General features: G+C 55.8%; 1 protein-coding gene and 1 long non-coding RNA gene across 4 annotated transcripts in view; one reads left to right on the forward strand and one right to left on the reverse strand.

Moving 5' to 3' along the window:
• Position 1: 1 nt before the first annotated feature.
• Positions 2 to 2,134, reverse strand: COMTD1 (catechol-O-methyltransferase domain containing 1). Of its 2 annotated transcripts, none has more exons than XM_082408811.1 (7): positions 1,904 to 2,134; positions 1,618 to 1,745; positions 1,266 to 1,374; positions 1,058 to 1,176; positions 895 to 949; positions 506 to 639; positions 2 to 254 (listed from the first exon to the last, which is right to left on the reverse strand). In XM_082408811.1, exons 1-7 carry the CDS (start codon positions 1,995 to 1,997, stop codon positions 102 to 104), a joined length of 792 nt encoding a protein of 263 aa, XP_082264937.1. In that variant the 5' UTR covers positions 1,998 to 2,134; the 3' UTR covers positions 2 to 101. The 2 variants fall into 2 exon arrangements, with proteins under 2 accessions (XP_082264937.1, XP_082264936.1); XM_082408810.1 differs by having other exon boundaries at positions 1,266 to 1,371; positions 1,904 to 2,132.
• Positions 1,381 to 12,539, forward strand: part of LOC309636347 — a 142,621-nt gene continuing 131,462 nt past the window's right edge. For both annotated transcript variants that reach the window (XR_014249413.1, XR_014249414.1), the window contains exons 1-6: positions 1,381 to 1,583; positions 3,894 to 3,987; positions 5,771 to 5,829; positions 8,088 to 8,134; positions 10,879 to 10,979; positions 11,734 to 11,908. This is a non-coding gene — a long non-coding RNA (uncharacterized lncRNA). The remainder of the gene's footprint in view (positions 1,584 to 3,893; positions 3,988 to 5,770; positions 5,830 to 8,087; positions 8,135 to 10,878; positions 10,980 to 11,733; positions 11,909 to 12,539) is intronic.

A 12,539-nucleotide genomic window follows, 5' to 3' on the forward strand; every position in this document is an offset into this window, starting at 1 on the left:
GTCGTGTCCCAGGCCTCACTTTATTGTCAGATTTAAAACTCGGTGTTGATGGCTGGGGGTCCCAGGGCCCCTCCCTTGAGGCCACTCGCTAGGGGCCAGCCCTAGATCTTGAAGGCTAAGGTGAGGCCGTCGCCCAGGGGCAGGAGGCTGATGTGGACCCTAGCGTCCCGCAGAATGCGCTCATTCAGGTTTCGCACACACTGGGCCGCCTTGTCCTGCGGTTTAGCCTGCAACACCTCTCCACGCCACAGGACCTGCGGAGGGGCGGGGCATCGTGGGGGCGGGGCCTGGGGGGTGCCTGAGCAGGAGGCGGGGTGAGAGCTGGAGACCCAGGACCTGAGCAGGGGAAAGTGGAAAACCTGGGGACTCAGTTCGAATACCTGGGGGGAGGAGCTTACGTGATTGTACTAGGCGGGGCTCTGGGGCAGTGGGGCGAGGAGGAGCCCAAGGAAAAGACGGACCCAGCTCAAGAGGGTCTTTCTTCTCCCCCGGGGCTGTCCCTTACACTGAGCACAGCGAGGACGCCTCCGGGTCGCAGCAGCTGCAGGCACCGCTCGTAGTAGGCGGTGCAGTTCTCCTTGTCCGCATCCACCACGGCCACGTCGAAGGTGCCGGCCTCGCCCGCGGCCAGGAGCTCGTCTTGCGGGGTAGGGAGGGGCAGATGCAGCTGAGTCCGCAGGCCCCAGCGGCCGGAAGCCCCCGCCCAGGCCGGCCCAGGCGCTGTGACCATTCAGGTACTCGAGGGCCCCTGCCTGCCACTCTGCATGTGGCCGCGTACCGGGTGGCGGGGGGGCTGTCATTGCCCAAGCCCGCCCGGCGGACCGGGTCACTACCTCGCGCCGGGTGGTCCCATTTGGGAAATGGCGCCAAGGCCCTTTCCGCTCCGTTGCTCACCCAGGGTCTCCAGGGCGGGTTTCAACCGAAGTTCGATCTTGTGCTCCTCCTCGGCCTGCGTGCGAAAGGAGCGGGGTCAGAGTCAGCATGTCCCTTCTCCCGGGGCTGGGAGTGGCCGGGCTCCAGGGGCCCGACGAGGGCCTCAGGTGTGTGGGACACTCACCTGCCTCCACAGGGGACGTCCCAGCTCCGGGGGCCCTGCGTCCACCTCGCAGGTCACCACGCGCCCGGCCGGGGGCAGCGCCAGAGCCAACGCTAGGGCTGAGTAGCCTGTGAAAGTGCCTGGGGACGTGGACACGGATAGGCTCAGGCCAGAGTAGGGCGACGGCCCGGTGACTCCGGCCCCCAGTGACCCCAGCCGCGCGCCCTACCCAGGTCCAGCGCCTTCTTAGCCTTGATGAGGCGAGCCAGGTTGGCCAAGAGCTGGGCCTGCTCACAGGTCATCATGGAATCCCCCTGCGGCTGCTCCAGGGTCAGCTGCTTGGGGGGAGGAGAGGGTCGCACTAGCCCTGCCAGTCACCCAGCTGAGCCCCAGGTTTAGAGCCCCCAGAGGCGTGGCTGTGGGCGTGGCCCAGGGGCGGACCCTCATGGAACGCCCAACCATGGCCGGCCTGCGCGGCCAGGAAGCCCAGACGGGGCCACCGACCAGCCCAAGGTCACACAGCCACGTGGGTCCCTCCCGGCCCGAGGTGGGCGCCCGTTCCCGCTTCCGGCCCTGCTGACCAGCCGCAGGCTCCGCAGCGCCGGGTGCTCCCGCATGGAGCGGCTCAGCAGATACTGCCACAGGGGGCTGTCCTCAGGGGGCAGCAGGCGCTTCTCTCGCCAGTATCGCCATGGAGGGAACCGTCTCCCTGCCGGGGAGGGGTGGTGCTGGGTCAGGGCCTGGGGCTCCAGGGCGCCAGGGGTGAGCCTCAGCCGCAGCCAGCCTCGCGGGTTCACGGGCTCTGTTCCTGCGTCCGTCCGCCCGCGGGGCCTCTGCCGAGGGTGCCGAAGGCCCGGCCCTACTCACCCAGGAAGAGGCCGCTGGCGAAGGCAGCGCCCAGCGCGACCGAGCCCAGGGCCAGCGCGGCGGGCACAGAGAGCCGTGGCACGGGCTGGGTCATGGTGCGGGCAGGAGGCAGCGGCGTCCAGGTCACTTGCGCTAGGGCTACTGGGACCGCCCTGGGACCCGCGGGCCCTCGCGCCTCCAACTTGCCGGGGCAGTGCCCTCGGAACCGCGGCCTCGACCACCATCTGGCGGCCTCATGGCCTTACTGCAAGCCCCGCCCGCGTGGGTCAGTCGTCATCTAGTGGCCGCTTTCGGAACTGTGCCGGCGGCTCTGCTGCTTCCTCATCGCTACCATTTTTGCTGAGAACCCCCAGGGGCGTATGTGGGTGGGCGAGTAGAACGTCGGTATAACAGGATACGAACAGGTACAAATGATAGAAATTAAAGGAACCCTGGGAGGGACCGAGAGGATCGGGGGGGGCCTCTTGGGGGAGGTCACCAAGGATGTCAAGTTGAAGGAATGTATGTTTGGGGGGAGTTGGGGTTTGGGAGCCCTGGGTCAGGTCTGGTTGATGGGGTGCTGAGACAAGACCCTTAGTTAAAATCATGCTCTTGGGTGCGAGGTAGACTTGGGTGTGAGATCTTGGGCCCATCAGTCTCTGAGCCTCAGTTTCCTTTGTGTAAAACTGGGACCACTGTCTTACTATTAATGGCACCAGATCCCATAGCCTGGCACACAGTAGCTGCTCAAGAAATGGCAGCCGCTGTTATCATAAGTTGAAGATATCTTGGGGAGGAAAGATCAGAGGGCAGGTGAAGTCCCCTTGTAGGGCTGTTCCGCAGGGACGCTATCCAGTGAAGTGATGGAAACACCGACTGTGTGCCGAATGGGGCGAGGCGAAAGAAGCTGTCCTCGCTTGTGTTAGTGAAGCTGGGCTCAGAGACCACAGAACACAGGGAACTTGTGTGTCCCGGCTTCACAATTTCCTCTTCTGTAAAATGGGTTTCTTAATAGTCCTGACCTCTCGGGAGATGAAATGAGAAAATCCAGGTGAACGATTCACACAGGGCCTGGGACTTATTGGGCTATAGCTGTTCCATTTAAAAGGAGTCAAATTCCATCGGCCGTTGCTCCGCGGCTGTCCCCTGACACCAGCCTTCAGCAACCACACTGGGCAGACTGGAGCCCCACCGGGGGCTTTCTAGGCGAGGCTCAGCCCCCGCAAGGCTCAGGGACAGGCTTGTTGGGGGAGGTTGGTTGAGGGAGCGCCTTGGCTGAGGCTGAAGACACGGGGCGAACTAAAGAAGCCCGGAGCTCAGAGCACGGGACTGACCAGAGCTGTGGGAGCCCTGGGCCCGTGGGAGGCCACGCAGGAGCGTGGACACACAATGAGCTCTTTTGACCAGGAGGAAACCAGAAGTGCTTTCATGGTTTCTCTGCTGAGATCCTTCCACCAGGCCAGGTGGCACCGGGGCGCTGGGCTCAGCCGGGGCTGCAAACCGGCGCTCTCTTTCCTTTCTGGGGGTCTGGGTTTGGGCAGGCCCCCAGCTCACACCAGAACCTCCCTCCCCGTGCCTGGCTTCAGGCCGGAGCCTGTGGAGGTGGGAGGCGGGCGGGGAGGGGAGGCATGTCACCATATATCCCCCTCAGATTAAAAAACTAATTTGAAAAGATTAATGTATTCCATTCTTGTTACGCTGGCTCTGATACCTCTGGGCCTGCGGCTGCTCTGCCTCCTGATTATTGAATTTTTATGGCCTGGTAATTAATTGCAGATTCCCTGTTTTGTTCTATTTCTTTTTCTCTGACATTTTAATTTCAACAAAAAGCAGTGGTCTCCATGCAGGTTCTCTCTGGAGATCCTAATGGTCTATAAAACAGAATGACTTATAGATGTGGCACCCACTTCAGTTGGCGAGCGATTGTTTGAAACCTTGCTGATCACGCAAAATTTAATTTTTCCACCTCCCTCCCCCGTTCGCTACTCATTTCTTGTCTCTTCCATTACAGCGCCGGTGTCTCAGTTCACAATGAAGGGAGCAAAGTGTCGCCTCCAAATCTGTTACAGGGCCTTTTCCTAGAAGACCAGGGGGCTGAAGACAAAGTAGGTTTGGGTTCTTTTCCTTGGAGGTGGCCCCAGTGGTGGCGGTGGAAGCTGGGCGTCCCCAGAGGACCACGTGGATGTGGGCAGCTGTCCCCAGGGGTGGGGGAGGATCATTTCTGCCTCTCTCAGTTGCCCTTTTGGCCAAGTGCAGCTGCCCCATTAGGCACCAAGGCACCTGCTGGTCATGAGGACAGAGAGGACGCGTGCCCATACATGCTGTTGGGTCGACACCAGGAAGTCAGGGGGTTTAACCCCTGCCAAATTCTTAGCCAGACTGGGTCACTGGAAACAGCTGTTCACAAAAATGGATCTGGTAGAGGCCCCTGAGTTACTAACCTAATGCCCCCAACCCCTACTTCTCCCAGCCCTGCTAACTTCACACAGGCTGGGCGCCTTCCCCCAGGAACCCCTAGGACTGGGCGGGGTAGGGGCAGAAGAGTAAGGTCATGGAGTCAAGTTGGGCCTAAAGGATTGGAATTCAGATATCTTCAGGGGTCAGGCAGGCAGGGGAGGGGAGGGAGGTAGGGAGCAGTGGGGACTGTGGCGCTCCAGAACTGATGCCCCATCAGGTGTGGCAGCCCCTCAGCTCCCACTCATGTGACTATGTGGGAAGAAGAGCATATTGTGGCTGGAGCTTCTGATTTTTCAAAAGAGGTTGGAAATCTGGCTTTTAATGTGAAATCTCACAATTTAAAACATTTCGGTTAGACTTTTTTTTTTTTTTTTACGCTCCATATCAGCCAAACTGAATACATCTTTGATCTTTGTGTCTGACCTGGCCCATAGGACAACTGTTTCTTCTGATTTGGAGCATAGGTCAGAGAAGTTAGGACATAGGAGTGGAGTCTGTCGGGGCCAGAGAGGCCTCACTGGCTGGCTGATCACCCCCAGTCCCCAGGCCCTGCGCCAGGAATCCTCCTCCTACCTTTGGGCCCTTCAGTCCCCTTCCTGCACTTGTGGGCTCTTCCCCGGCAGCTGTGGTTCTCCCAGAGGTGCCTGTGAGCCTCTGTCCAGGGCTTGCCTTTTTTTGGCTGCACCACATGGCTTGTGGGATCTTAGTTCCGCGACCAGGGATGGAACCTGTGCCCCCTGCAGTGGAAGTGCAGAGTCCTGACCACAGGACCACCAGGGAAGTCCCCAGGGCTTGCCTTCTTTCGGCCTCCTCTCCCCACAGACAAACTTGCAGCCTGGAGTCTGACCACATCTAGGTGAGGTCTGCCGAGCTTTTCACCTAAGACTTCGGCGGGCAATGCTGTGACTCTAGGGGCTCCAGGGGCCGTGGTGGGCCGAGTGGGCTGATGCAGACAGACCATGAATCAGGAGCTTCTGGGGCCCCTCAGATGAGCGGGGGAGGACGGGGGCCACGGCCTGCTCCCGCCTCCTCTGTGCTGAGATGCTGCGGAGCTGGCGCTGGCAGTGCCCTGGCCTCTCATGCCTCAGTTTCCTCATCTGGACAGGCCGGATGGGAAGTGACAGCATGGGCTCCGGAGTCCGAGGGACTTGGGTTCAAACATTGGTCCACCACTCACTTTGTGGCTGTGTGAGCTCAGAGTTTCTCAGCTAGAAAAATGGGGATGATCCTTCTGTCTTAGTGTTCTGTGCTGTGTAACAAACCACCACATGCTGAGTGGCTTAAAACAATGCCATTTTTTATCTCGTGGTTCTGTAGGTCAGGAGTCGGGCCAGGCCTGGCTGATCCTCTGCTCAGGGTCTCACCAGCCGGAAGGCACCTCGAATACTTCTGGTGCTTCAGATCACTCTGCCTTCCTTTTCTGCTTTTCAGGGCTCACGTGATTCCAGGGGACCCACCCGGCTAATCCAGGATAATCCCCCCATTTCAAGGTGAGCTGGTTAGTGACCTTAGTTCCATCTGCAAAGTTCCCCTTGCCATCTGAGTTGATGACCGAGAGAGTAACATTGGTGGTAGAGATCATGAGAGAGTGGTCAAATTCTGCCACAAACTCCAGCCTCTCAGTGTGGTTGTCAGGATGAAGATAACCCTGCCCCGTCCCCCCTCTTTGAGAACCACGGTGTGAGGTTTTTGGTTTGTTTTTATTTTTGTCCACGCCACGTGGCATGCGGGATCTTAGTTCCCCGACCAGGGATTGAGCCTGGGCCCCCTGCATTGGGAGCGAGGAGTCTTAACCACTGGACCACCAGGGAAGTCACATTAGGTATTTAAATACAGAGGATTCCCTGCTACTGCATAGACAGAATGGGCGGGGGGCATGTTCCTCACAGCCACCCTCTCAAGAAGCTAGCATTGCCCCCGTTTTCCAGATGTGCAAACTGAGGTTCCCAGATGTCAGATGACATATAAGTGGCAGCGCCAGGTGTGAACCTGTCCCTGTCTCAGCTTCACATAAGAGTTTGTCATCTCACCACTGGCCCAAGTCCAGAGCTCCTGTATCCCCTGGAAATTCATCGAGTTCTCTTGAGAGGCTTCCACCATGCACCAGAGATTTACCTGTGACCTGATTTCTCTGGTTCAATTCAGGTCCTGGCATTTGGGTGTCTCTGGGAGTCCCCAGTGGATGACTTAGGTGTGTGTTTCCATGGTGTCACCTGCTCCTTTCTTCTTCTTCTTCTTTTTTTTTTTAAAATAAATTTATTTATTTGTTGTTATTTTTGGCTGTGTTGGGTCTTCGTTGCTGCACACGGGCTTTCTCTAATCGTGGCGAGCGGCGGCTACTCTTTGTTGTGGTGTGCGGGCTTCTCATTGTGGTGGCTTCTCTTGTTGAGCACAGGCTCTAGGCGCGCGGGCTTCAGTAGTTGTGGCATGTGGGCTCAGTAGTTGTGGCTCACGGGCTCTAGAGCACAGGCTCAGTAGTTGTGGCGCACGGGCTTAGTTGCTCCGTGGCATGTGGGATCTTCCCGGACCAGGGATCGAACCCATGTTCCCTGAATTGGCTGGCAGTTTCTTAACCACTGCGCCACCAGGGAAGCCCTGCTCGTTTCTTCTTGATGGGATGGCCAGGGTGCCACTATCACAGCCACTCCTGGACGTCATCGCTTTTGCCGGACACCTCAGCTGACCCTCAGGAACCGTCAAATGGTCAAGACTTCATGGGGGTCCTTTTGAGAAATAGCAAAGAAAGTCCCCCTGCAGCTCTTCTCTCTCCTCCTTGAGACACTGGCCTGCATTGTGAATCCTTCCTTCCCCAAAAGAAGACAAACACACACGTCCCAGCCTCCCCTGCAGGTACCAGACCTGATGCCCGCAATCAGATGCAGTGCACAGGACTTGCATGCCAATGTGGCACGTGCGTCCATGGTTGGAAGGAGAGTGGTGCTGTGTCTCATCCAAGCTCTGGCCCTCCCAGAGTCAGCTGTTTGCCACAGAGTAGAGTTTGCTATTTGCAACAAAGTGGATTCTGTTATTTGCAGCAAAGTGAAGTCTGCTGTTTGCCACAAAGCAGCTTCTAGATTTGCAGTCAGGAGTCCTGCCTGGTACCTGCTCCTCTGTGGGACCGATTCTCCCGCCTCCAGCGCACAGTGTTACCATCCACTGCAGAGCCAACCCCCTCCTTCTGCTTTGCCAACAGGAGCCCGATGTTGTTCAGGCGACAACGTGCCCAGCTCCGGGGGGTGGACTGTGGTCACTCTCAGGCTGTCACAACCCCCCTCCCCCCAGCCCCCCCAGCCCAGTCCCTTTTTCAAGATACCCAGGGATATCTTGCCAGGGAAAAAGGGGTGCTTCTCAGGACTTTTTATTTCCTGATAATAAGAAATCCCCTCTTCTTGCTTAGCTTTTTCTTACCCTGAAGAGGCTTGTGTAAAGATGAAATGCTTGGAACTGTAGCAGCCATCTTGTGACCATGAGGCAACAAGGTTAAGGATTAAAAACAAACAAACAGTGAGGATGGTGATGGTCCTTGAAGACATTATCTAGACATTTAAACCACTCCCAGCAACTGTTTGCCTCTAGCCTCCTTGTTATTGAGAAAATGGAGCCCTTTGTGTTTAAGCAATGATTAGCTATTTATTCTTTATTTGAAGTTCAAAGCATTCCTAACTGATACAGGCACTCTAGCAGAGTGGCCTGTGCCCAGGGGTGATTGAGAGTTGGTGCTGAGATAACCCCTTTTGCTTTTTTTCAGGTTGAGTGACAGATTCCACACTGAACTCAAAATCACGCTCTCCAAAGGTGAGGCCTCGTTTTCCTCAGGGGTCAGTTTTCTGCCAGGGGATGCCCTATCCCCCACCTGACAAGTGGAAATGCCAGTACCGTGCACCCCACCCTTGCCCTGCTGCAGACTCGTGGTGTCTCATCAAGCCTCCCCAGTCCCTGGTGAGGCAGGCATGATCACCCACCCTCTACAGATAGGAGACATCTGGGGTCTCATAGGCAGGATGTGGGGATTGGCTCCAGTTCTGTATGGCACAAAGCCTAGGGTCTCCCCACTCCAAGGAGAGTCTCTCTATTTGCATCAGAGCCAGGGGTGCAGGGGCTTCTGGGACAGTGGATGACCAGACAGGGTGGGAGCTTCTGTGCAGCAAGCTGGGTCCAGGTTGGGGAAGCCCACGACCTCCCAGCATAGCGGTCAGGTTTCTGCTGCAACATTGCTGTGTGGCAGCCCCAAGTCTCAGCAACTTCCAAAATAACCACCTACTTTTCTCGCTGCTGGGTCAGTGGACCAGCTGGGCTATTTCTGCTTGGAGTTGTGGGTCCAGATCATTCTGAGACCAGCAGCTACCTGGGGGTGCTCTTTCCCAGGGGACAGCATGGGGGCAAGAGGCCAACCACACAGGTGCTTTGAAAGCCTCTGCCTCAGTCAGGTCTGCTCATGTTCCAGCGGCCCCAACAAATCACTCGGCCAAGCTCCGCATAGGGGGCAAGTGTGTGTACTCTGCCCTCTCTGTGGGGTGGCCCTGTGAGCTCACGTGGCAAAGGGTGTGGCTGTGTAGCCCTATTATGGGTCAGGGAGAGAAGAGTCAGGATCATCAGTTCAATCTACACACAGATCCCAAGGGCCCCTGGGTGTCCCCAAAGCCGTGGGTGCAGAGATCCCCACAGGGCAGGGCCTCAGCAGGGGCAGGAGGGCCAGGCTCCCTGCCTTGTGCCTGAGCTGAAGATTCCCCAGTCTGTTTCTCAGAGGAGGAACTTGGAGCTCTGGGAGTCAGAGTGTCACCTGAGGTCGCAGGGCAACCTCCTGCCTCTGTCCACCTCACTGCCATCCTGAACCCAGGGGGGAGGGAGCAAGGGGTCAGGCTCACCTTCCCTGGGTTCAGCCCAGGGCGCCTACCTCCCTGGGGAGAATGAGCCCCTTTCTTTCATCCCCACGCTCAGCATATGCTCATTTTCCTCCGAGACACCAGGACATGGAGCCTGGAACTCAAGGATTCTGATTGCATTGCATGGGAGACCTCTCAGTGCTTGTTTACTTCTGGTGGCCCCTGAGCTGGCCTGGAGACATATTTTGTTTGCCTCGATCAGTATTTTGTTTATTCGAATGGAGCCAACACTAAACAATCAGAAAATTTCACAAAGAATTCAGATTTGATTTCCATTTCTTTTGAAAGAGCAGCAGATTTGACAACACTGGGCCAATTTTGCTGCAGGACAGGTTGGCTGGTGCTGTGTGGTGCCTCCCCCTATCCCCCACAGGTCATGTGCCCTTGCCCCAGTCCCCACCACTCCCTGCTGCCTCAAACCCAAAGAGGTTCCCTCATATTCCACATTGGTCTTTGAGCTGCTGGCGCATGAGCTGTAACCTCTGGTTTAATCCACTCCCCAGAGGCCCAGAGAGGAGAGACACCTGCCCAGGGTACACAGCCCATCTCAGGCTTTTGTTTCTCTTTCTCGCTTCCTGAGTAAGAACTTCACCTGGATTCCAAAGAGCAATCCCTCTTGTGGGCTCCAAACAAGGATCCCAGACTCTGCTGCCCACCCCAAGCAAAACTGTTCATGTCATGGTTGAAACTCAGAACACCTCTGGTGTTGCTACCCTGAGAGCACAACCACTTTGAGGGGAAAATCTAGACTGAGATGAGCTTTGGGAGATGTTACAGGGACCCAGGTCCCTGAGTTACATAGGGAATCCCCCTAGATCTATAAAAATGAAATACTAATGGCTGATATTTATATAGCAATTACTGTGTGTCAGTCACTTCAATTACTGTGTGTCAGTATAGCAATTACTGTGTGTCAATTAAACTTCATATTAATTCACTTAATCCTCACATAAACCTTGTAAGGGGGAAGGTACCATTTTTATCCCCATTTTACAGGTGAAGAAGCTGCAGCACAGAGAGGTTAAGCAACATTCCTAAATTTGCACAGCTTATAAGTGGTAGAGTTGGAATTTGAACCCAGGTTCTCTGGTTTCAGGGCTTATAGTTCTTAACCACTGACATATCCTAGAGGAAATACCTACTGAGGTGGCCACTTTTCCTGTAATAACTCATTTCACCCTTGGACTTGCCCAACAAGGTAAGGTTGAGTTTGGCTGTGAGAGAAAGAAAAATCCAAAAAAGAAGTTGGTTTCTACTTTATACAGATGTAACTTGGAGGTTGTACGGAGGCTCCAGGGTCAACTGAGACTCAGGCTTCTCCTCTGCTGTGCTGCCATCCTCATCATGTGGTGTCTTCTCATTGAACAGGATGACTGCTTGAGTTCCAGCCATCACACCTTCAACCCAGTTTTTAGGAAGAAGAAAGGGACAAAATAGAACTAACCTCCTTCCTTTAAGGACACTTCTTGAAAGTTTCATAAGATACTCTACTTGCATCCCTTTGAGCAGCACTTAGTCACATGACCACACTTTGGCCTGGAAATAGTCTTTATTCTAGAGGGTTATATGTTCAATGAAAAAATCAGTTCTATCATTAAATTTAAAAGGGAGAATGGATACTGGGAACATTCAGCATCATCACTGTGTTTTTTACAGATAAAGAAACTGAAGCTCAGAGAGGTGAATGACCTTCTGGTGGTCACACAGCCAGGAAGAGGTGGAGCCTGGATCTTCTGCCTCTGGGCCCTTTGGAGCAGGTGGGCTCCAAAGATATACTCTGCCGATTTCCTAAGGGGTGAGGAGGGCTGTGGATATGTGCATAACCCCCTCTCCAGGCCCCAGGAACACCCAGTGCCCAGGTCCTGCCAGCCAGGCAACCTTGTGCCTGCAAGCCCTGGCAGCCTGTCCGGGCCCAGATCCATCACCCCGGCACCAACCATGCCCTGGGCCTGACTCCATCCATCCCTCTAATGCTGCATCGACTGTGCTCGGGCACGTTCCTGAGGCGGCCTCAAGAGCGCTGAATAATTCAGTTCTGCGTAATGGGATAATGAATTTACTGACAACCCAGTGTGGTCTCGTTACTTACATTTCAAGAAATACTGACTCCCTAGGCCTGCTCTGCAGGCTGGAGACGTACACGTGCCAAGAAACTGTTGCCTTTACTTGCCTCGTGGGGTTCAGGCTTGACTGAATGGAGACCCTACTCTGGTCTCACTGATTCTTAAACTGCTTCGGCTAGTGGGGAGCCTGGGGGTAGGGGGACTGCCTGGTTGGAACTTTGGGGCGAGGTGGAAGTGGAATCACAGACGCTTGGACATGCAGAGCTGGAAAGGACCCCTTGGTCCTGCATACCCATTTTACGAACCGGGAAACTGAGGTTGTGGCAGGGACGGGCCTCTGCTCCTGCACACTGTGTTCTGTGGCTGGGAACGCCGGGATGCCTCGGAACTCTGGGGGAGGAGGCCTGCTTGTTTTCCTTCTAACCCGCTGTTTTCCCCGTCCCCCCAGCTGCTGAAGGGTTGCTGCTAATGACTCCCAGCTGCCCCTTCGCTGGAGGCGAGCCCTCAGCCAAACGAGAGGCGTCCCCCGGAAGGCCAGCCCACCCTGCCTTCCTTTCCCGACCTGGGCAGATGATGGCTGATGACCGGCTGATGTGGTGCAAAAGGCCACCCCAAGCCTCAAGGTAGGACAAACTCTGTGATGCTATTAGGGGTCCAATATCCTTGGTGGGACTGCGGCTTGACCCCAGCTGAGACTGCGTTCTGGCTTAGCTTTTACCCCTTCCCTATCCTGCTTCCCTCACTCCCTTTCTCCTCGGGGCCTTCCCTCACCCCATAAATCATCTGAATGGGAATCCCTGGCTCAGGCTCTGCTTCTGGGGGATGCTCCTGAGACAGCTGCGTTTCCTGGTCTGAGCCCTCCTTTCCGAGGACTCCTCCCAGAGCACTAAGAAAGGCTCAGGGCCGGGAATCCTTGCCGCTGGCTCTGCTGTGTGATGGTGAGGAAATCACTTCTCCACCCTGAGCCTCAGTTTCCCCTTTTGTATGGCTGGGGTTGGGAGAGCCTCTCTCAGGTCCCTTCCAGCTCTGAAGGTCTGTGATATGACCTGAGGTGCCAGGAAGCCTTCTCCTTTCTTAACTAGCGCCCCATGTGCATGGAGTCCTACCATCGGGGACTTTTCTCTGAAGGCTTTTTCAAAATGCAAAAGCATCTGAGATGAGAATGAGTTTCACGTTAGGTGATCATGCTGCAGGGCAGACTCTCTAAAGGTGGGATCCTTGGGTCACCTGAATCCATCACCTGAAGGGGACTGC

The sequence above is a fragment of the Balaenoptera borealis genome (genome assembly GCF_965194805.1).
Source record: "Balaenoptera borealis genome assembly, chromosome: 10".
NCBI classification, from domain to species: Eukaryota; Metazoa; Chordata; class Mammalia; order Artiodactyla; family Balaenopteridae; genus Balaenoptera; species Balaenoptera borealis.

Excerpts from the sequence above, each read along its gene's own strand:
- COMTD1 (XM_082408811.1), bottom strand. The coding sequence starts at position 1,997 with ATGACCCAGCCCGTGCCACGGCTCTCTGTGCCCGCCGCGCTGGCCCTG. Across the intron at positions 1,177-1,265 it reads TAAGAAGGCGCTGGACCTGG|GCACTTTCACAGGCTACTCA; the intron begins GTAGGGCGCGCG and ends CCACGTCCCCAG. Across the intron at positions 255-505 it reads GCGTCCTCGCTGTGCTCAGT|GTCCTGTGGCGTGGAGAGGT; the intron begins GTAAGGGACAGC and ends GCCCCTCCGCAG.